Raw genomic sequence first — 22,875 nt, forward strand, 5'->3', positions numbered from 1 at the left:
CTTATGGTGTTCAATTAATGCAGCAACACATCAGCAGTCAACCTGCCAGGAATGGAAGGAAGTGAGCAAACAGCAGCAGCCACAGTGCTCTGCCACACTCACCTATGGATGGCAGTGGGAATCCATTGCTCACCATTTCTGCAGTAAGAATTACTTTAGCAACTTAGAAACACAAGCAGAAAATGCAGAATTTGATTTATGGAGATGCTGGTCTTTCCTTACAGGCTTGTCTGCACCCTGAGTTAATCCCCCTACCCCTATTTATAAATTTCACATGGGTGAAAGAAGATCATCTAGGGATAGATTTAATTGTAAAAGTCTGTGGCATCCTGTCTCAGTTCATGTTTCTTGATGAAAGAACAATAACAAGAAGATAAAAAATATTTTTACATCAGCAATTATGCCAAGTGCACAAAGCCTTGAGACAACCATCATCACAACAGGATTTCAAGGAGACAGATGAAGTTTATAACAAATATCTGGTGCTTCCACCACCAATCTCTGACTGCAACAACTCAAACCTGCAGGGAACTGCTCTCCCAACACAATCTCTGTCATGCAAAGTGCCTAAACAGCTTTCAAACACAAGCAGGTAAAAAGACACAGAAATTAAAAGTGACATTTTATGAACTGACAGGACATGCAGGGCACGAGCCCTTGGCTATGTGAATCCTGCAGGTGCAACTGGAACTGCAGCTCTCTGCAGCACTGCCAGCTGCATCCCTATCCCATCCCTTTGGATGCTGTGGGGCTGCTGCACAGCTTCCCAACAGCCAGGGCTCCTTCTCTGCAGGGAAAGCCACAATGCTGCAGGTCTGATCCCACAGGCTGCCCCCCTGTGTGCCTGCTGCCTTAGGCCAGGCTGTATGAGCAAGGAAACTGGAAAAGCCAATACTGTGTTTATTTGAAGGTTTATTCTGTAATTATGGAGAAAAAAAATGTAATTGTCTAGGGGATTGTCTTTTCCTCCTTTAATAAATTGAGAAATGTGTGGTGTTTTATTTTGCAAGTTAAGGCTTAGCAAGAGTTCATGTGAACATTATAGATTTAATAGGCAGTCCTGAAAGGAGTTTGGTTTGGCTTACAAAAAAAAAAAAAAAAAAAAAAAAGGGTTAATTTAAGCCATGCACTAAAAAAATGAACCAGGCTAAATTCCCATAAACTATTAATCCATTCTATAGTGTTAGGAGGAGGAAATAATTTCAGGTTTCAAAAACCTGCTGGTTGCCTGGCTCTGGTGCTGGTGGGCTTTGCTGCTCTCTCCGCTTCCCAGCAGGATCCCACCCCCTGTGCCTATCTTTTTGCAGAAGCTATGTTTGACACACATAGCTCAGGAAAACTGTTGTTAAAAACACTAATTAAAAACACTGCAGGTTTTTCAGAGTTATGCAGTAGCTTGGGAAGGTGTGGGATAGTGTCCATCCTACTGAAAATCTGTGGTATATTTTGCTACTGATGTCTACCAAGTGTTCAGCCTCTCAAAAAGAGAGAAGAGAAAGGCAAGATGACTGAAAAGCAAGGTGAAAGATTAGCAAGTGAAGCTTGATGTTCCCAACTTCCTGCAACATAAACAAAACCATTCAAGGAAGAGACCTGTTTCTACCAAATATAGAGCATTTTCAGTGGGACAAAAATACCCAATCAGTTCTTTTAAAACAGCTTTTATGCTGTTCATGTCCCTTGTATCATGATGGAAATGGATTTCCAGCAGCTGAGATTTGTGGGATGGTGGTTTGATGCTGTATGGTGGAAAATGTTGAATACAGATGCATATTCCAGGAATGGCACCACATTCTCCCACAAGCACTGTCAGGTGTGACAGGCCAGCACTGCTAAGGGACTGTCATCTACATCTGAGGAAACTCACAGCATCTAAAAAATTCCATTTGTCCCTTTCTACTTAGACTGGTTTTCTGTAATTTCTATTATAAGACTGGCAAAATAGCTTATTTGTGGTTTTATTTATCAAAAGTACTAAAATAATTTCTCATCTTGCAAAGCACACTGAGTATTTTCTGAGTGGTCTAAAAGCACAGAAAATTTTATTTAAGAATACATTTTTATCTCATCATTAAAGATGCTTTTAAATCCCTGCTGGCAACCTTTGGCCTTTAACTAGAGAACCAGTGTGTCAAGGTGGAAGAGGAAATAGGTTGTTTTTTTTTTTGTTTATGTTCTTTAAACTAGCTGTAGATTAACAGAAACCATGAAAATGAAGCTACTGCTTTTATACTGACTCTTGTGTATGATGGTGTTTTCAAGATTCTCACCCATGAAATGTACAATGAATAAAATCCTCATAAATTAGCTACTTCAAAATGCAACCCTTCATCCCTAAGAGATGTCCTTGCTGGCATGGATTTCTGCATGAGAAGCAAGTAGTTACCTTCACTTTGAAAGATCCCAGAGCTCAATTAACTATGTTCTAAATGTGATGCACTACAGACAGTTACTATCAAAAATGTTTGGAAAAAATTACATACCAAGATTAAACAATCACACAGCAATTGCTTCCCTCCATTACTTCTTTCCAGTATAAAACTATGTCTCGTGCCAGTCAAGCACGGTGTATTTTCTTAAGACAGCAAGAAGAATTTTCTTAAATACTGATTCAAATAATGATGAGCACTTGATATTATTTATGATGTACTTGCAGGGAAGCACTCATTAGCAACACTTACACCACGTGCCAAATACATCTGTCAAATTCATCTGGGAGTGAATGGGATGGTTTAGAACTGCATCACTCCTCAAGCAGCTCACACATTACTCCTAAGTGAAAAGTTATTGCTACAGTCACTGAAGCAAAACACAGCATCCATTCCAAGCCACAGACTTGAACTGCAATTTCTGCTTTTTTTTTAGACTGCTTGGCAAACCTTGCTCTTGAAATTGGAACCTCTTGAAGACAATGAATTGTCCATCTGCTGTGATGGTAATTTCCCTGCCACCTTACTTCCCTTAGAAAACATTGCTCTTCAAAACAAAAGCAAACACAGCCCTGTTGCCACAACCTGTCAATCCCTCTACCGCCCACTGACATCTGGGAGCTCATGAAGGTCCAACTTCACCATCGTGTTCCCAGCTGGGTTCCTTTCACTTCGTGTTACAAAAATCTATCTAAGCAGCTGCAGGCAAGCACACAAAGATCCCACACAAAGTTGTCGAGGCACTGACACTTTTTGTCATCCTGAAGTGGAGAGGCTTGTAGCAAAAGAAACTCCCCCTACCAAAGCCCAGTTTCATGACAAACACCACAGCTGGGAGTCCCACACCAGATCAATCATCTCAGAATGTAACAGGGACTGTAACAGGGAATGTCTGTCTGCCAAGAGAGAGATGTGCATTGAATTTCCTTCAAATGACATCACTCTGACCAATGGCAATGGCAAGCTTGACATTGGTTTTGCAAGACTGAAAACACATGAACTCCAAAGCCACTACAAAAGCCATTATTATTAGATATCAAAACCAAAACTAAGTATCCTAAACTATTGACAGATTGGGACTATCTGATTTCCAAACTCTCCTTAACTCCTAAGAACAGTAGAGTGTTTTAATAACCCAGCAGACCAGTTATTAAAGGAACCCATCCTTGGAAGGAAGGGAACTGATGCTCAGATTTGTCTGACTGAAGCCTGATGGTCTGCTCTAACTGGGAAGCCTTTGGCACGCCATATACTGAACTTGTACTCCAAAGATGTATTCCAAAATCTTCTTTTGGACTGGAAGGGCACATTCCAGGACCTCAGGTTTTCTCTTTCCCATCTTTTTTTTTTTTTAAATTGGATGCTGTTTGATGGCAACACTTGCTTTCTCTTAATGTGCTGCAATGCTAAGCCTGTAATTCTGACTCAACTGGCTTGATCTTTGAGTCTATTTCAATTAGTTCCTCATGTTTCACAGGCTGAAAAATAAGCTGAAGTGCTGCTCTATATGGAATATGTACTTTGTATTTTGTACTTCATATAGGCTGGATTCTCAACTGCAGTTTCAGTTGGGCTAGCAGTAGTGGCACTGTGGGCCAGTGCACTTCTGCAGAACACCTAATGATTCTCCAATCAGAAAACAACCAGTAAAGCCTTGATGAAATTTCAAGTACATTTTAAATAACACTGTATTAGAGCTCAGTTTCCTACTGTTGGTGTGCCAAGAACAGTCCACGAAAAATAATTTGACACCGGATAGAAGGCAGATGTTGTATCTTACAGGCTTTATTTCAGAAAACAAAACAAAACAGAACTTTGCAGCAGAGATAGGAACGCATCTGGAATTTTGTTACAAAGTGCTAGTGTCCTACTGGAGAATCGACAGCCCCATGAGCTGGTGTATAGCATGGCTACTGTGTGCCCAGGTATACTGTGTGTCTCACTCCATGTTGTCACATTGTAGGAAAGAAAGTCTCTCTGAAAGCAGGGTTAGTTGTGCATTAAAAACCTCAGGGATGAACAATGAAAGGGACCCAACAAATGGTATCAAGGGGGGAACAGCAGTGTCTAGCAAAGCGTGGTGCTTGAGTCGGATGATGCCTTTGCACCCTGTGTTTTTCCAGAAGTATTAGTGGAAATTTACCTTACCTGACAGTTAAGAGTTAGTGTAATGCCATGCAGCTGCAAAAAGCAACCTGAGTGAGAGCTGGGTAACAAACCAGCAATCTAGATGCACTGAGAATTAGCTGAATTCAGCAGGTCTTTAGTTGGAAGTAGCAAATGAGAACAGAGGAGAAAAGATGAGACTTCAAGGAAGGAAGATGACTGTTTTAAGGAAATTTAGTAACAAAAAAAAGTGAACAGTGACTTCAACGTCCCTGACTGAGCATCTGATACTGACAGAACATGAATTTCTTAAAATTTCTTCCACTTTTTTTGCTCACTGAATCAGAACTTTCCTTCCCCTTCCCCATGACCTTTACATGGCCTTTAAGGCTGAAGCTTTTCCATTCCTGGTGTTTCTTTGCAGAGATACTGACGCATACCCAGTAAAGGCAGTGCAAGATTGCATACATTTCTTCTTTCCTGAGTAAATAGCACATAGATAAAAAAAGCCACAAACCTAAAGGTTTCCCTTCTGCTGCTTTTAACTCAGAGACAGGAGATCTGCTCCCATGTGAACACCCAGTGTCTACTGGCTTCATGAAGTCTGTTCTGGAGTCTTCTGTGATCAAAAAATACATTGCAATCAAGGAAGTTTCAGGCATCCAAGGACAAAAAAAAGAGAAGATCCAAACAGTCTAATTTTCAAGCCCCAAGAGAGTAAAATACATGGGCAGAGCAGATTCCTGGTTTAACAAGTTTCCAAAGTAGTGGGAACCTACTATTGTTAAGTTTAAGCATTGATGTCACCTGCTATTATTTCTAAAAGAGAAACTGTTTCTGAATAAATTCTCTAATGTGCAAAGACTGAAACCATAGCAAGGGCTCATTCTGTGGGATGACTTCTATCTTTGTTGACTATCAACAAGCTTCTCAACTGTGCAAAGAAGACAAAATCCACAAACATGAACTAGAAAGCTCAGAAGAAAAGGCAAACTTTTCTTCCAAAGCCTAACTGCACAGAGTCCTGGCTCCCTCTGTCCCACAATCTCCAGCTTCATGTGATGTAAGTCCACAGAATTCTGAGGCAGCTGAATGGATCTGTGGATCTTATAAACAATATCAACAGTGCTGAGCCAGGCCCAGAAGTTTTAAAAAATAAAATGGAAGCTCCCAGTATAGACACATGTAAGGAAGAACAATTGGGCAGAAGTTCTTTGCAAAATAAATGACATCTTCACAATCACTGTGTAGAAGCTGAGTGGATGATCTGACAGGAAACTACAGCTTACAGTTCTGAGGATCCATCTCTGGGTTTTGGCATCTTCCAATTTCAGGTGAAAATGAGCTTGTTTATATATAAATAACCCAACAAGTTCATACTGTAGCTAAAAACAAATTTTGCAAATACTGCTAACTCAACCATATGTTAAAGTAAACAATCATTTGATGGTAAAGCAGGTGAAGTATCAAAGAAGCTTCATTTGAATAATATTTATTTGCAATCATTAGTTTTAAACGGGAAACTGTTTACAGGCACACGCTAGATAACCAAAATAGAATGAACATAAAGAAATCTATTTAAAGGTCCTTATCAAATATTTCAAATATTTTATTAAATATTTTATTCAGTTTCATTATCACAGTTTAATGTACTTTAGCATGTTATACACATGACTTAACATGTGCACTTAAAAGTATCAAATTAGAGGTTTTTGAAGAAAGTATGACATTCTATAAATGTGCTTATTGACTTAACTACACACAACTAAGAAGGCAGTAGCTCTGTTATACTATTGATGGAGATGAACTATTGTAAGGCATGTTTACACCAAACTTTGGAGAGAACAAAACCATTTACTAGGTCCAAATTCAGTGGAAACACATGTGAGAATAGAAGGTGAAGGATTGGGCTCCAAGAAGAAAGACCATAGCAAATCAGTTGTGTTGAAACTGTCAACAGATACTGGTTATTAAAAGTAAGCACTGCTGAGAAAGAAGGTTTTTGCAGCATCCAGGTCAGCAGGATCTGGTTTTTTTTTTCAGGTGTGATTTTTGAAACTCACACCTTATGGTGTGTAATGTGAAGAAAAGATACCAAAATGTAGCAAGGAAGTTGGAAAACTACCATCTGAGAAACTTCAAGCTGTTTTATGAGCCAAGAGAGGAACACTTCAGTACAGAGCATGTGCTGCAGTCACTGCACTCCCATGAGTGTATGTGCACACAGGTGCACACACATGCACGTACATCCTGCTTTTGTTACCCTCAAAGACCCAACCACTGACTGGAGCAGAGCAGCACTGAGGGGCAAACAAGCTTTCAGCTGAAAAGAGCAGACTAGACCATTACATTCGGGAGCCCAGACAGTTTTCCTGAACAGGTGTGGTTTTTCCAGTGGAGTATAGTGGGGGCCTGCTGGGATATGCTAACAGCCAAGACCCAGAAATTACAATGTAATTGTTTGGAAGAACTCCACAAATGTTAAGCTATTTGCAGTCCTTTTTAAAATTTCACCTCAATGAAGACCCTAAGTCATGATGATGTGCTTCCCCCAGGAACATCACACAAGCCCAAGCTAAAATCCAAGAGGATAGTGGTCCGTGACTGGGGCTCCCACACTGTCACAGTGCCAACAACAATGCTGCCCCTTAAGGAAGGAGGGTTTCCAGCCTAAGCTTGGGTGTGTTGCTGAGTGGAGATCTCATGTCAAGTCTTCCTAGATTTCTGCCATCAAAGAATTAGTGGGGGAACATAAAATAGACACCCATCTCATAAGCTTCTCAAGTTGTCAATTCAGTACAGAATACTGAGCATATATATGACTATGGTAGTACTTCGGTGACAGCATAAACCTCACTGTGCCTTTTTCTTGGAGAATACAGGGGAGGAGGCATGTAACCCTTTCACAGCCTAAACATGTACTTGTTCATGGCACTCAGTGTCCTGAAGTGCCTCAGCATCCTGGCAGCTGTAATTGACAGTTCAAAAATATGTACAAGGTAAGGAGAATGCCATGAGCATTGCAAAACATGGCAAAGGAGCTCTACAACCTATTAAAGAAGCACAGCAAACAAACAGCATCTAATGGATAATGTAGGGTATAGAACACACAAGTTGCACAGTTATGTTTCCTTGCAAAGTCAGGACTGGGAACATAAACTCCAGAAGTTTCAAGAGCAGCATGTGGCTTACTCCACACCTCTGGAAACATGAGAAGTCCACCACCCCACGAGCACTGCATCTTCTGCTGTTACAGAAACTGATCTCACTGAACCAAGCAGAGCTAGTGGGCCCAGGTCCTGCAAACCATATGACTGTGGCAGAGGTTGAACAAAAATGCTCCAGCAACATAGTTTGGCTACCACTGTATATTCAGCCTCTATGGTGTCTGCACTATATAAACATCACTCTTGGAAAATAAAGCACACAGCGATATACATATGGTATCAATGGCCAAAAAGATTACATGATCAAGCCTGAAAGCAAATGGAAGTTAACAAAAGTAGTCTTTTAGGAGAGGTAGCCATATTAGACTCAGCATTCAAAAAAAAAAAAGGGAGTGCACTCAAAAGGGCTGACATACATTATAGTGTCTCATAGACCCATCATGTTTCTGGTTTCCTACATCATTTTTTGCAGAATGTACACACCCAGGCACACACACGTGCACACACACACACACCTCTATATATACATCTAAATTATTCTCTAATTCCCCTTTGTTGCCATAATGTTGCCATATTTAGAATAAAGGACAGCTTTCCTTACATGCTCTTAGCTGTCCCCATGTCTATAACTTGCTTTCAGTTGGTTCAGTATCTGTACAGTAGCTAAAAAGGCAGTGGAAATTAAAACCGGTTCAATTAATATCCTGTTGCAAAAGACAGCATCCAAACTATAAGGCATTCCCTTGTACTGATGTGACTTAAAACTCTCTACTTGATCCAAACTGCAGAATGCTCTTCTGCCTTGTGCTACAAAGGCAGCTTTCACCCAAATAATAAAGACAAAAGCTGGAATTTAAAACACAACAAATTGACACACTTCTACCAGTCCCTTGTTCTTGTGCCCCTTTCCAACAACGCTTATCACTTTAATTTCAAAAATCATGCACCAATGCTATAAAATAGAAACCCAAACTACCAAGTCTCTTGCTCCTGACTTTGGAATACTGTATTATTATAAAAAAGCATTCAGAGAGCTTAAATAAATATACTATTTTCTGAAATCCCAGCACATTCAAGGGGTAGTTACTGCCAAAAGCAGAGCACTAAATAATCTCCATAGATGTTTTCAGAATAATTTAGTCAAAAAAGACCTGTAAGATATGGAGTTTTGATTAATTTGGTCTAATACCTGGAAAATAGTCTACTGTGGGGATAAGAATCTGCATCTCAAATGTTCTGCAGAACACATTTCCCATATTTGTATACAGTACTAGAACAATTAAGAAGACATTACAGTAATTTTCTCCCAGCTACTTAGATCTGTAGCTTTGGCTAAGACAATGCATTTTGTATGCCTCAGAACTACGAAATGTCGAAGATGACTAAATAAATAAAAGTCAAGGAAAACTGGGACAGTACTGCATTTTACACTTGAGACAAGATTCCCCCCCCTCCCATGTATAAGTCACAGAGGACAACTACAGTAAATGCTTGTCTTTTTTTTTCAAAGAAAGATTTATACACAGGTTCAGATCCAGAAAATAATGTGAAATGCATAAATATTGATAGCTTTAGCTAAGTTAAAATGGGTTCAGTAAAGTATGATACAACATATTCAGAATAAACAAAGCAGAAAAGCATCATATTTTGGTTTGCTTGAGATATACATAAGGTGCAACAATTTCTTCTCTAGAGGCATTTGTGGACAACGTGTTAACAGGTAACAGTGTTTGCTGGTACACTGAAGTACACACAATAGCAGTAAGATTTTCCAAAATGAAAGCAGCTGAAATTAATAAAAATTTAAACAAAACAAACAAGGAAAAAACCCAACCCCAATACAGTAAGATATTGGTCTGAAGTTTTTGTTGTGCTAACAGACTTTGTTACCTGAAAATACTGATACCCCTTCTAGTAGATTCAGGGAAAATTCTAGCTACTCAAATCAAGACATCACTCAGAGAACCAACAAAGGCAAATGCCTAGTGAACTATAAAGCTTTGCAGGATTTCTGCTACTCTCAGTGCCTAATCGCTTAAAAATTAAGCATATCTACAAAAAGGTTTATAAGTATCTGAAAACAGTCATATCCAGTAAACTGACCCAACCCTACCCCCTCTCTAAGGGAAAGTCAAGGAAAAGCAGATCAAGTAAGATATTAATTCATATAGAAAAAAGTAATTTTCTGTTTCTTTTAAAAAAGGTACCATTAATATACAGAAATATCTCCAGGAACAATATTGAAATTTAAATCGAGGAAGGATGGGGTGCTTTGACAAAAATATATCTACTCTAAAGGTTTCTAGAGAAATAAGTTAGTACCATTGTCAACGTGAACGGCCTGCACTGTAACATATTTGGATTTCAGCTAATTATAAAGTGGTCCAAAACTCCAACAGCCACCCTGCTGTGACCCACAAGTTTTAAGTCTTTTAAGTTTCTTCTGTCTTGTTAAAATAACTTATAAAAATTTAATAAAATCTTATTTAAAATACCACCATAGGCTGCAATGGCATTCTAGGGGCTCTCAGACATTTATTCACCTGAATTTTTAAAAAAGCCTTTTCACTGACTCATTGGTTTGTAAATTTTTTTGTTCTTCTGTTGTTCCCTTCTTTCAACACATGCATCCTCGATGATGGTGCTGTTTCAGTGACACTTCCCCAGCTATGTGCCTTTTGTCAGACCTTTAATCCTTTCTTAAAACTCTTGTGGTACATTGTATATTGTTTCCTGACACTGAACCAGAGACTTTCACTTAACTACAACAATGAAAGGCTAAATCTAGCAAGCATTAATAGTTACTGTCCATATGGCTATTACATCAAATTAGTTACAAAATAACCTCAAAACACATTATCAATTCAGTCAAGTATAAATAAGAATGCCTGATAGAATGATGTAAACTCGCATCATTTAAAGACTTAATTCAAAGAACTTCAAACTCAATCTAATACTATCAAAAGTTCAGCCAGTATGACGAAGACTAATAGAAAATTATTGCTGGAGTCCAATTTGGTAAATTGTTGTGCTACAATGCAAAAAGTAGGGAAACATCTTGTGCTATAGAAGTACCCTGTTGAATTTGTAGCTTTAGATCAATTACTAGTGATCATTTTGCATCTACTGGTAGGAATCAATGCTTGGTTATACAATAGTGTAAGCCAGAATAGTGAAGGTAACAGGTCAAGTGATACACTTGGCCTGCTTTTGGGATGTATTTATGAGAGCAAAACACAAAAATTCAACACAAGCAGAGACAGAAACTGGCAGATGGATCTGTTTGGTAGTCTGAATTGAGTCAAACACTACTCTGCAGTTGTAGTTTAACTGTATACAGCTTTCCACTTCACCAACACAAACTGTAATTGGCCCTTTATGCAAACTCTGAAGCTGATTTGGACTGTGCATAGTAACTACAACAATGCCAGTGTATGCAAAATGTAAAATGTGTATTGGTGTACACCATATTGGAAAGTCATGGTTTTAAGTTACTCAGAACTGTGAAATAATACTAAGGTCACTTTTGAAAAACGCATTTGCAGTACTTTTTGTTTGCAGGAAAGTTTCACCAAGTTGCTCAGGTATCTATGCAAAAATAAAGGAACCCTCCAAGGCATGAAAGACAAGTCAATTATCTGCAGTATTTTCTTTTCCATACACCACTCCTTTTTCTAATGCACATCATCCTGGTTATTCAAAGCTAAATTAAAAAGAAACAAACCCAAACATAGCCTGTCAGAACTTTTCCCAGTAAACTCTACCACTCTGGTGGCAAATATAAAAGTGCAGAACATCTGGACCACGTGGCTGCCCAAACACCGCTAACAATGGTACATCTGTCCAGGCTGCCTTGAGTTCTCTGGAACAGGTTTTTAAATTCATTCTACAATATAAACGTAGGCATAACCTATTAATATAAACCATCTTAGAACTTAAATCTTCATGTACAAAAATGACTAAGAATATCTAATAGTAACTAGTGCAGTGCGTCAGTGTTTTTGTTGTTTTTTTTTTTTCTTTTTCTTTTTCATTTAGAATAACTAGGTATTATATGAAACTAGTTGTTGTACTCTCTGGTTGGTAAAAGAGATGCTGTGTGAGCTAACAGTAAAGGCAGCCTTTTTCACACCAACCATCTGTTTACTGTTTAAAAGCCTTCAATAGAAAGCAAGCTCTGGGATCATTCCACTCCATTTCAGTTCATTACTAGACAATATCACCCTCCTACATACTGGGTTCCAATTTGAGGACCTGGCCCAAGTTGCTAACGTCTGGCTTCCAGTGAATTCTGGGCCACTCAGAGCAATAAGCACTTTATTGCAGTCTCTAGTTCCATCATATGGACTGACTAGCTTCCCTTGGTAAAGACAAGGCTAGGATATTAGGTAAAGCACAATGTTTTACAATAAAGTGGAGCTTCACTGGTCAGCGCAGGAAATAAGCACTGGAGCCTGAGACATTTCATTTGGCTGTCCATCATGTGGGAGGGGTGTGGCCCTCTGACTTCTGCAAAAGAAGAAAAGAAAAGCCACCCATCAATACTTGGAGTACGGGAGGTGCTGTTACCACACCAGAAAGGATGGGAAGCAGCAGCTGTATGGTTTTAGCACCCCACACCGCAGCACTGTAACTCATTGCTGCAGGTGCTCACATGCTCTGGTTACAAGGGCTTCCAGATGTGCCCCTGCAACAGTAACACAATATCCTGAGGACAACCAACATCACAAGGCAAAGGCAGGAAAAAACAAGATGTGATGGTATTTGACTACACAAAGCAAAATCCACAGAGTAAGTTAAGAGCATGCAGGTGCTGTGACTCCTTTGCAAAGGAGCTGCTGCAGCCCTCTGAAGCAGAGCATACAGCACACGTGTGGCAAAAGAAGGAAAATGCACAGAGGCACAGATCGTGTTAGTGCAGATCAGCAGACAGCTTTTAAGCAATATGGAAATATACTCATCAGCAGAGCTGCACTGGGATTCCTCCACATTACATTGCTACAGTCTAGCATATCTCTTCCATTACTACAGCAGTGTTAATTTACAAATGATCCCTTGGCACATGGTATGATAAAAATAAACTGTGCCAGAATTATGTGCTGGAAAGCAACATCAGTCATGGTACCGAATGGACTTGGGAGAACTCCTTTGCAGCTTGCCTTTTAAAATACATACACCACGCATATCACTGCCTGTTATTTAATCTCACAGGTGAGATCCTATTTGTATTACAGTATTTGTCACTGGTAGAAATGAAAAACTGGGGCCTGCTTCTTATTTACACTTGGGCCACTTTACCTCACTCTTTACCTCACTACCAGCTAAGACCCCAGCAGTAACCCCCAGCAGCTTCACACAGCCAGAGTGCAATGAAGTGGCTTTGGCACAAAATGCAGCTCAGACTCACAGTGCTTAACCAGGGCATGCACAAGGTAAATAAAGCTAAGCAGAAGAATTCAAATGAAAACCAAGCTGCCAGAAGGATTCTATGTCCCAAGGCTCTATGAAACTATTTAATAAATTAAATTCAGATACTGAAGAAACACATTAAGCAAACCTCCAATTCTTTTCTTCACATTTCTGGCTATTTGCAAATAAAATGAGTTACAAAAGGTAACAACAGTTGACAGAGCAGAAAACAGAGAAGCATCCAGCCCGTAATATTTACATTTCAGTTTTGGCTTCCATTTGCCAAGTCTGTGAGAGACATGGCCAACTTTCTACTGGAAGAGTCCTCCCCTGTTATCATTTCACCTCCCTTAGGGTGATTATAAACTGGTATTTCCAACACTTGCAGGATATTTGCTCATTATGAAAGGTGCTGAACTGCCTGAGCTACATGACATCATGGCAGATGGGATTGAAAGAGAAATACTCAAGCACAAAGCTCTGCAAAACATTGGCTTCAACAAGGACAAGAGGAGGACAAGAACTCTTAAGAGGCACAAGGAAGAAAAACCAAAGCAGAGCAAATCCTGTTGCTTTTGTGCATTTCTGGTCAGTGTAATGGAAGTCAATGAAACCACAATGGTGTGAATGAGAGCAGAGCTTAGCAAAGCACTTCCACAAGTCCCATTTTATAGCTTATGATGACAGACAGGCTGACTGCAGTGTGAAATCACTTCTCATCCAAAACAATGCTGCCTAAGCAAGACAAAAGCAGAGAGGAACCACCAGATCTGTTTCTTGTAGGGTTCCTGAGCTTCTAAAAAGCCTTTGAGCATTTGATGTGCACCCTGAACACAAAGGACTGGGTTCATCAATGGGGACCATGAGAGGAACAGTTAATTGAGGCTGTGAATGGTTTCATGAACTGCTGCCTTGAGGAGTTGCTTAGGCAGCCAGCACTCTGTCAAACGGCATCTGCAGAGGCTGTGATGGTTTCAACGAGCCCAATGCTTCCTTAATGAGTTTCCACTGCAGGAGAGGATGGGGTTTTACACCCAGTAAATTCCATGAAAGAACAACACCAATAATCAAGAGCCAATCTGCTGGTTTTGGCTTACTCCCATCACAGGTCTGACCATGCTGAACTAATTCATAAGCTCTAAGTAACCTGCACACCTTATCTGAATGAATGGCCTACTCAGTAACTGAGAGGACCAACCCAAACTACCTTGACTTTCCATCACCCAGAGTTGTTCTGCCCCATGCTACTCTGCAGATGCTTTGCCTCCTACACAGCACAGCAAGGGTAGGAATAACAAGCCAGCCTCCCTTGGCCACGTTCAGCATAAAAAAATTAATAAATGCTCTCCATCATCTTAGGTTTAGGCCACTGGAAAATGCAAATCAGCATGCAGTAGCTATTTAAATCTGCTATTGTCTGACAAATAGTATCTGATAGTTCCCAATCATTTAGGATCTCAAGGAGCATATGAACCTGTTCATATATAAGAATTGGTAGGTAAGCTTACAGGGAAGGACAATTTTACTAACTGCCTATACAGTTACTTAGGTGAAGACTTAACACCACTAAGGAAGTGGGGTGAAGCAGACAATCATAGAAAGCTGTGGAAGAGGCAATGCAGGCCAAATTAAACAGTCTGCTATTTTCATGCTTTCTGAACAAGCTATCAGGCACATACTATTTACTTAAGACAAGAAGAGGAAGAAAAGAAAACCATACCTGTGTACATTTTCCATGGCTGCTACTTCTGCCAGAGCAGCTAAGCTAAAAAATGCAGACACTGCTGGCATATCTGACGTAATACTATGATTTTCTTCTGTCTCTGTGTTTCTGGAGCATTCATTGTTGCAATCTGTTTCTGCACTTGATGATTTTTGAAGAGTACTTTGTGGCAGCTCTTTTGGCTTGTCCTCTGCAAAGAAAGTAAGTTAAGCCTGCAGATGTGGTCCATAAATTCACTGCAGCCTATGGATATGCTGCCTAGCCTGTATTAACAGAACCTTTACCTTCAGGACTTTGACTCTGCCACTGATTCATGCTGTAATCTCTTCTGACCCAAGCTACTGGGTCAGAAGAACAGTACTAAGGTTTATGAAGCAGTTTACTGGTTTTGCATTCAACTGAATTTGATCTTTTAGGTCAGGCAAGAGAGCTTTTTTGTATATTTTTAGATACAGTAGTCCTGAAAGATTATCTTACTGAAGAACTCCAACATGAATTCTGGCATTAACTGTCACACTATGAAATTCAGTTTTACAGCCTATAACCAGGTACAGCATAATTTCTTTGCTGGACTGAAACAAACTGTGAAAGGTTACCTTTCACCATTTTCCATTTTTCTCTCTATATCAGTTCACAGTTCTTAAGAGTGAAATATCCAGGGAGAAAAGACAAATTTGGTCATTCAAACAAAACAAGTTGACCATTATGGACTCAGTGATTTCCCAGTTGGTTGATACCGGTATTTTAAAAAATGACCATCCTAAGCAGGTATGAAAACAAGCTAATTTAAAAACACTGCCCTGATTGCTTGTACCTCAAACCTATTCCAACCATTCAGTTGTAATAAAATTTTAACTCAAATTTCCTTACCCAGTGTCCCTGCTGCTGGTGACACTCGCCCATCTGCTGTTCGGACAAGATGTGTGATCTTAGTTTTTCTTGCTTTCCTTTTCTGGCTGCCAACTAAAGGCTCATGCATCATTGCTGGCTCTGGAGTGTTTAGGGCAGATATAGAAATTTTATTCTTCCAGGCAGACTCACTGGAATTTCTGTCTTCTAATAGTATGGCTGGAAGAGAATAAAAATGCAACTTTAGATGTTCAGCCACTAGCTATGCTCATTTACCATTATGCATCTATCTGCATAAAACCATTCCTCACAAGTACTCAGAGCATAACCCATGACAAGATATGATCTGAATGCCACAGATGCTTGCAGGGAAGTAACAGAATCCACCTTAAAGACATACTGAAGGTTTAAGTTTCTAATATTTGCAAAGAAAACAGTGAGATCAGCAGTGACACTTGAGTGGGAGCAGGGGCACCAGTCTGTATAAAACATTCTGTAACAGAAGATGTCAGCAAGTGGCTAAGAGACAAAATGTATTTAAGGAACAACAAGGGTCCTCATGTAAGCTTATCTCAGTTCACAGATAGACTGACAAGAAGAACTAAACAATTCCTAACTAAAACCCAGTCTTGCCTCTTGAGTCACTTTACCTCTTTAGTCACTCTACATCAACTCCTTTAAGAAAAGGAAATACTGCCTTTTACAAAATAACAAACCTTAAAAAATATCCCAAAGGCCACAAATACAAAAGCAGAACTGGATCAGAGGTGAAAACAAGCATGCTAAAAAAAGGAATTAAGCATGGGATGGAATACTATGACAGAAATACTGCCCACATAAAGACAGAGAATGAGAAAGGAACAGCTTAAATCTTTCCCAGCAGCTTCAGTGTTGGTGTTGTGAAGTCATCTTTTACCCCCAACTAGAACATGATCTCAAATTTTCACTTGACTAAAGAGTTTACTTTAATCTCATTCACAAAGAAATCGGCCAGACAGCAATTACAAAACATATTTAAACTTCTAAAGTCTGAGCTCAGTGCCTAGTAGTCAATTGTTTGCAATTTGCATTGATTCAATAATCCATTCTGCTGATCCCACTGGGTATCACCAGCCCATAAAGGCAATCTGTGACACCTTTCTCCCTCCTGTGATAAAACTGTTATGAAGCCTGGCCCACCTGTGATCACTGTCAGCTAGGGTAAGAAAGAGCTACAGGTAGCAAATGGAATGCCCAAGCATTTTTTACAGATGCCTATCTAACCTGTTTTGAAATTGGGAACACTCATGATACTTGCATCAACTTTCTGAGGTATTTTTCCCAGCACACTGCCATCCTGAATGATTAAACATTTTTTCACAATGCATGCACCTCGTCTTCCCAGCTGCATTTTCAACTCATTACTTTCTTTACTACCTATCAGGTTATGCCCCATCCCTTTGCAACAGTCCTTGATATATTTTCCACAGCTGTTACTGTGTCTACAGTTAGATTACTCTTCCCTCCAGCTTCTTTTAATCTTTCACCCCATTTTAAAGACTTGTTTAAGACACATTTATCACTTTTTGGGTGGTTTGACCAGCAAAAATTACACACACATAACTGAAGCTGGAGTGCAAACAACTGTTCTTTCAGAAGGGCTAAGAACTGAGCAATTCCAATCTCCTGCACTGAGACTGGTGGTGTCACAGGAGCACTCAGCTCCACAAACTGTGCACAATAGCCAAACAGCCAGCATGGCCTTTGCCTTTTCCATGTTAGTGGCATTTCTGTTTATTTTAGTTTCATAGATTTAATGAACTTTCTATTCAAAGACACAGCTAATAAAACCTTTAGCTTTTGCTGGCTGCCTTAACTGTTCATTCTGTGAGGATGTGGACTAGATGAAAAGAACAGCAGTAACACATTTCATCTTGTTAGCAGTTGCCCTTTGCTCTTCTGTCTGAATGGGAAGGACCTTTTAATATTTTATTGTCTAAGAATATAATCAGATCTAATACATACATGCAAAAACATATGAAACATTCCAAACTTTAATTTGTCTATAATCTTAATTCACCTATGTTCTCTTGCAAAACATTTTTGAACTTGTGCATGTTCTTTATTCAGAAAAAAACCACACAGCTTCAATTAACATTTTGAAGTGCTTAGCTCTAGCTCTAGTTGCCAATCTTTCCAGAGCAGAGCTTTGCTGTAAAACTGATTTTTTTGTAAAGAGCACTCCAGAGAAAGCACAGGAAAAGATCCACTCTGTAACAGTCCAATTAAGTAGAAGCACACATCACTGCAAATGTGACTTTCAAGTAATTCAACTGGGCCAGTGAGATGTTCAGATAAGCTTTGTGCATCGAGACCAGGATCTTAATTGGAATGTATAATTAAACAGGCAGCTTTCTCTCCAGATTTCTTATTTGGGAATTCATAAGCATTGATTGTATTTTAATGTAATGGTCTGGTTGTAGTCCAACACTATCTGTTAAATCTGATTTGCTCTAATTAGCACTTTGACACTGCTGTCTACTTCTATCTTGATTGAGTTTATAATGCTTTTAATCTTAGTACTACAACTCACTTTTTTTTTTTTTTTACATTTAATAAAAAAATTAAGACATGATTTCAAACAATGAACAGCATACAATTAAAAGAGACTTGATTTGATATGCATTTAATTAGATGTGTTGTATGCCAGGTCACTAGAAATTAACTTGATTGATCACTACAGCTGGGGATTGCCTTTTATATTTTTCCTTCTCATATTGGATGTGTCAAAAAAATAAAGAGAAAAAAAGCCTTGAAAGGTAAAACAGGCAATAGTGGAAGACATAGTGAGTATATAATATTGGTATGTTTGACTAAGAAATAGCAGAAGGTGGCTGTAAAAACTTAGATTCAGTAAGTATATCCCTCCCCCCCCCCCATGTTTTTATATTGTTTTATATTCCCTCTCCAAGTTCTTTTTTTAATCCAGGAAACAAGCCTTGAAAGTCATCTACTTTCCTTTTCTCCTCTAGCTCTAAAAGAAGCTCTTATCACTTCAATATAACATTGCTGCCATACAGTCTTGAAGAAGGACTGAGGTCCAAAGTACAATAAGTACTTTGTGTATGTGGGTGCAGGGTGAATGTTAAAGGGAAGAGCATATTTTTCTCTTCTCTACCAGTCTTAGTGGACACCACTTTTTAGAAATTTAGAAACCACAGGTTTAGAAATTATTTCACTGACTTCTTCAAAGAGTATTATTCAAGTAGATATAAAAGATGGAAATCACCCAAAGGCTTCACTCACAAGACCCTCTGCACTGACTGCTAGAGGATAAAGGAGTCCATGTTTCAACAACTCTACATCTAAACTGTGCTCCTGCATCTCCTCCAAAAGGAACAGCATCCCACTGCTTCAACTGACAAAGGTATATCCATGAAGATGCTCCAAACCAGGACTTGATTTTGTTCTGCAGGAAGGCAAGGGCTAGCCAGGTTTAATTTCCTGTAGTTTTTTTTTTCCCCCATCTGATGTCCATTCTGTTTCCACGCCACCCTGCATTCAAGAGCTGTCCCATGAGGAGCTCAGCTAATTTCCAGGGGAACATTGTCTAGACATGAAATGAGGTTCTGCAGTTACTGTGCAGTCCTGCCAACAGGTAGGTGCATGCTCAGCTCACCATGACAGTGGCATGGGCAGAACTACTGGGCTATTTTTGCAAGTAGAGTTGAGAATATGGCATGAAGGTGTGGGGCTTTAGGCATGCCTATACCACAGTGGCAGGAATTACTCTGAGGAAAACATTTCCAGAGCTCTATGCCAGATGGTTTCCTCAGCTAGGTTTGTTGAAGGTTTGCAGCTTATCCTGTTCTGCAGGCATGCAGAGTACATGTAATCTTATGTCCCCCCATCTTTGTGAACAAGACAAATGAAGTCAATTGAACTGACTTAGCACATCTCAGCTTTTTGGACAAGCTTTTCAGACCAAACCCCAACAAAACTCACATTTGAAAGAATTTCTTTAGTGATGCCTGTTATGAGAGACAGCTACAGTTTAACCACACCTAGTGGAGAATAAATGCTCTGTGGATCTAAGCATGCTGGTATCAAGGAAGAAAGGTGGGCTATAATGATTCAATTGTTTTTATGAAGTTAAACAGTGAAAATCTAGCCAGATAGAGCACAGCTTTAAGTCACCAGTGTCTACAGAACTACTTCACCAAGGAAGTGATGCCAAACAGACTGATCTGGCAGAAATTCCAGCTCTTCCTACAACAGGACCCTGCTACAGTACATCTTAGGGGCCAGGCAGCACACAGGTGCAGCAAGCACTAACAAAGCAGTCTTTTGCTTTGAGGAGATACAAAGCAGCAGATGGTCAAACCAGGTGCAGGTGACAGGCACCTAGAGGGGAAAGCTCTGCTGCAGGAGCCTGTGCTGATCCTCCTCCAGCCAGGATGGCTGCCAAAGGCACAGAGCTCCCTCTGGGCTGCAAGCCCCACAATCAGGGCTCTGATGTGTGTGGGAGAGTGTGAGCTGGTGCTGAGAGCAGTGTATGTGTTCATCCTCTCTTCTCCCTCCCCATGCCAAGGCCAGTGTTACAGCTGGCTGCTACACAGACCATGCAAGAGCCTCAGCACAGCTCACTAAGTGTACCTGCAGAGGCAATCACTGGCACTTGGTATTTTAAGCACAGCTTCCCACTGGAAAGCCTTGTTATTGTGGCAGAAAAATAAAACTCCCAGATGAGTGTTACCTTTCCCAAACATGCATGGGTGCAGCTGTGATTCTGTCAGCCTAAGGAAGAGATGTATCTCTTGATATACTCAACTGCATTACTGTGTGCTCTCTGTAGCATTTCACTGGTGTTTGACTAGGCTGTGAATAGCTCTATGAATAGCAGCAAACTCTTAATATGGTGATGTGCACTGGTGCTGCCATGTGGTCAAAATACACTTACATTTTCATACCAGAGACACACTATGCAATACAATCACACTAAATCTGCCTTTACTGCACTTACTTTCCTTCACTCCTAACAGCTGCACACATACACACACATTTTCAAGATGAAAAAACATGAAGCCAGTATGACCTCTGCTGACAGCAATCCTTCCAAGTGTCTCCTCTGCAGCTCTACAAACATTCAAGTTCCTTCTTTCTGCAAAATTTTCATAAAAACCAAAACCGCACATTATATAGACTTGTGACACCTCACAAGTATAGACTAACCACAAAAAGGAGTTGAAATTTTCATTTATTCTTTGACTCACAAGATGCTCAAATAAATATTATTCAAATTGAAATGAAGATTCTGGGATTCCCATCTTGAATGCTGCAGAATATGGGACGGCTCAGCCTCATGGTTTAGGGCCTGCTGCCTAGGAACTCCTGGATGGAGGATGAAGATCTGTAGGCACACATGAGGGAGAGGCTGTCCAGCACCTGCTGAGGCCATGCCCACACTGCACTTTGCTGATCAACACTTTGCTGTCAGTCACTGAGAGTACACTTCAATATACAGACATCCATTGCCTTTCCTCTGATGATTATATGTGAGCTGTGCAAGGCTCATAAGTTCCTCATGTCTTGGCTTTAGTCTTGGGAGGAACTTAGCAAGCTGGCTCTGCCCCAGCAAATGCAGACACATCTTTAATGTTTAGACACTCTGACATTATTCACATGCCTAATTTCCAAGGACATGCCTCCATGTTGTGCTGGAATGAGGCCAGGATACTCAACACTTGCCAGGGTTGAATCTTTGATCATAGTGCACACTTCACTTTGTATCAAAACAGGCTGGCTTCTTTTAAACAAATGCAGGGTTTTACATTTTGCTTACCCATATTTTTATCTGCAGATTTTAAGGTATTTATATTTTTTACTCTTTACTTAATCATCTATTAAACACTTCCTGTTTCTTTTCCCCAGGAGAATTTGAACACCCATTTTTCTTAATAATTTGTCTACACAGTCTATTAATAATTCAGGAACAAAATCTCAATGACACCAAATTAAAACTATGCTAATTTGTGATGCCTTTTTTACACCAACATAGGAGCAAGATAGTTGCTTCTCATAAGCAACTCCCACAACATATTCATTGTACAAATACAAAAAGACAGAGCACGTAATTTCAAATTATTTGCACCACAGAATGCAGAAGAGCAGGCAAAGCCTATGTGGGAAAACAATGCATGTGCAACACAGATGAAAGAAAATACAGCACCAAGAAAGGAGAGGAAATTACATGGCCAAATCTTAGGAAAATATATGAACCATAAAGCTAGCTGGGGAAACTGGAGATGGGAACAACAATTTTATCATCTTAGAGATGAACATGGGTGGCAAAGCAACCAGACAAAATTAATGGAGTTACGAAGGCAGAACCAGAGAGGCTTTTCTACACTACAGGAACAGTGCAGGAGAGAACACTGTGGAACAGCTAAGGAACAGTCTGGGCATGACCTGAATAGTGTGGGCAACATGATGACAAAACAAAAAGGGCCCAGGGAAGCAGGCCAAGCTATAATCCTGTACATACTGTACACTTGAAAATGCCCCTCAGAGTCATGAGTTCTGAGGGGTGCAGGATTATGCTACTGTAACAAGAAAAAGACTTCAGAGAGCTTACAGTGGATAGTGGGCAGACAAGGTCCAGAACATAATTTAAAAAACTGCAGAAGATATTTTCAATATGAAGCAGGCAGAAAGATGGTTTAAGATTTCTACAGAGGCAGGGTTGGAGGTTGGTATTTCTGAGATCTGATGCAGAAACAAGTTCTTACATCCTGACCAGGCTCTTACACCTTGACCAGCTGCAGTCTGCAAAGTTCCAGACAGCAAGAAGTCACAGGAATAGGGGACAGGGACATCACAAATGCTCTGGGAAAATAATATGGTCACTGATACAGAAAGATGCAGATAAGAGCAACCTAAGGACTACAGAGCTGAGAGCTGTAGAAGACAAAAGTTTTCAGGACCAATTGCAGAACTGCTTTTGCTTTGTCAGCTCTGCTGCATGGCATCTGGAGCAGGGAAACTGTAATTCAAGAGAGATGCCAAGTAAAAACAAAACAGCATCATACTGGAGTAAGGTAATATCAACTGGAGCCAGGAGGCAATAGAATCATAGCAGACAGGGAAAATAAGGAACCAAAGAGATCAAAGACTAGACAGCTGAGGGTCTCTGCCTAGAAGCATTTGCCCAAGA

General features: G+C 39.9%; 1 protein-coding gene across 1 annotated transcript in view; it reads right to left on the bottom strand.

Moving 5' to 3' along the window:
• Positions 1 to 4,198: 4,198 nt before the first annotated feature.
• Positions 4,199 to 22,875, bottom strand: part of BBX (BBX high mobility group box domain containing) — a 138,514-nt gene continuing 119,837 nt past the window's right edge. Inside the window, 3 exon segments of the mRNA XM_079318831.1 lie at positions 4,199 to 12,211; positions 14,832 to 15,024; positions 15,705 to 15,902. Of these exon segments, the coding sequence (XP_079174957.1) occupies positions 12,124 to 12,211; positions 14,832 to 15,024; positions 15,705 to 15,902 (479 nt within the window). The 3' untranslated portion in view covers positions 4,199 to 12,123.

This window comes from Erithacus rubecula, assembly GCF_903797595.1.
Source record: "Erithacus rubecula genome assembly, chromosome: 1".
Classification (NCBI taxonomy): Eukaryota; Metazoa; Chordata; class Aves; order Passeriformes; family Muscicapidae; genus Erithacus; species Erithacus rubecula.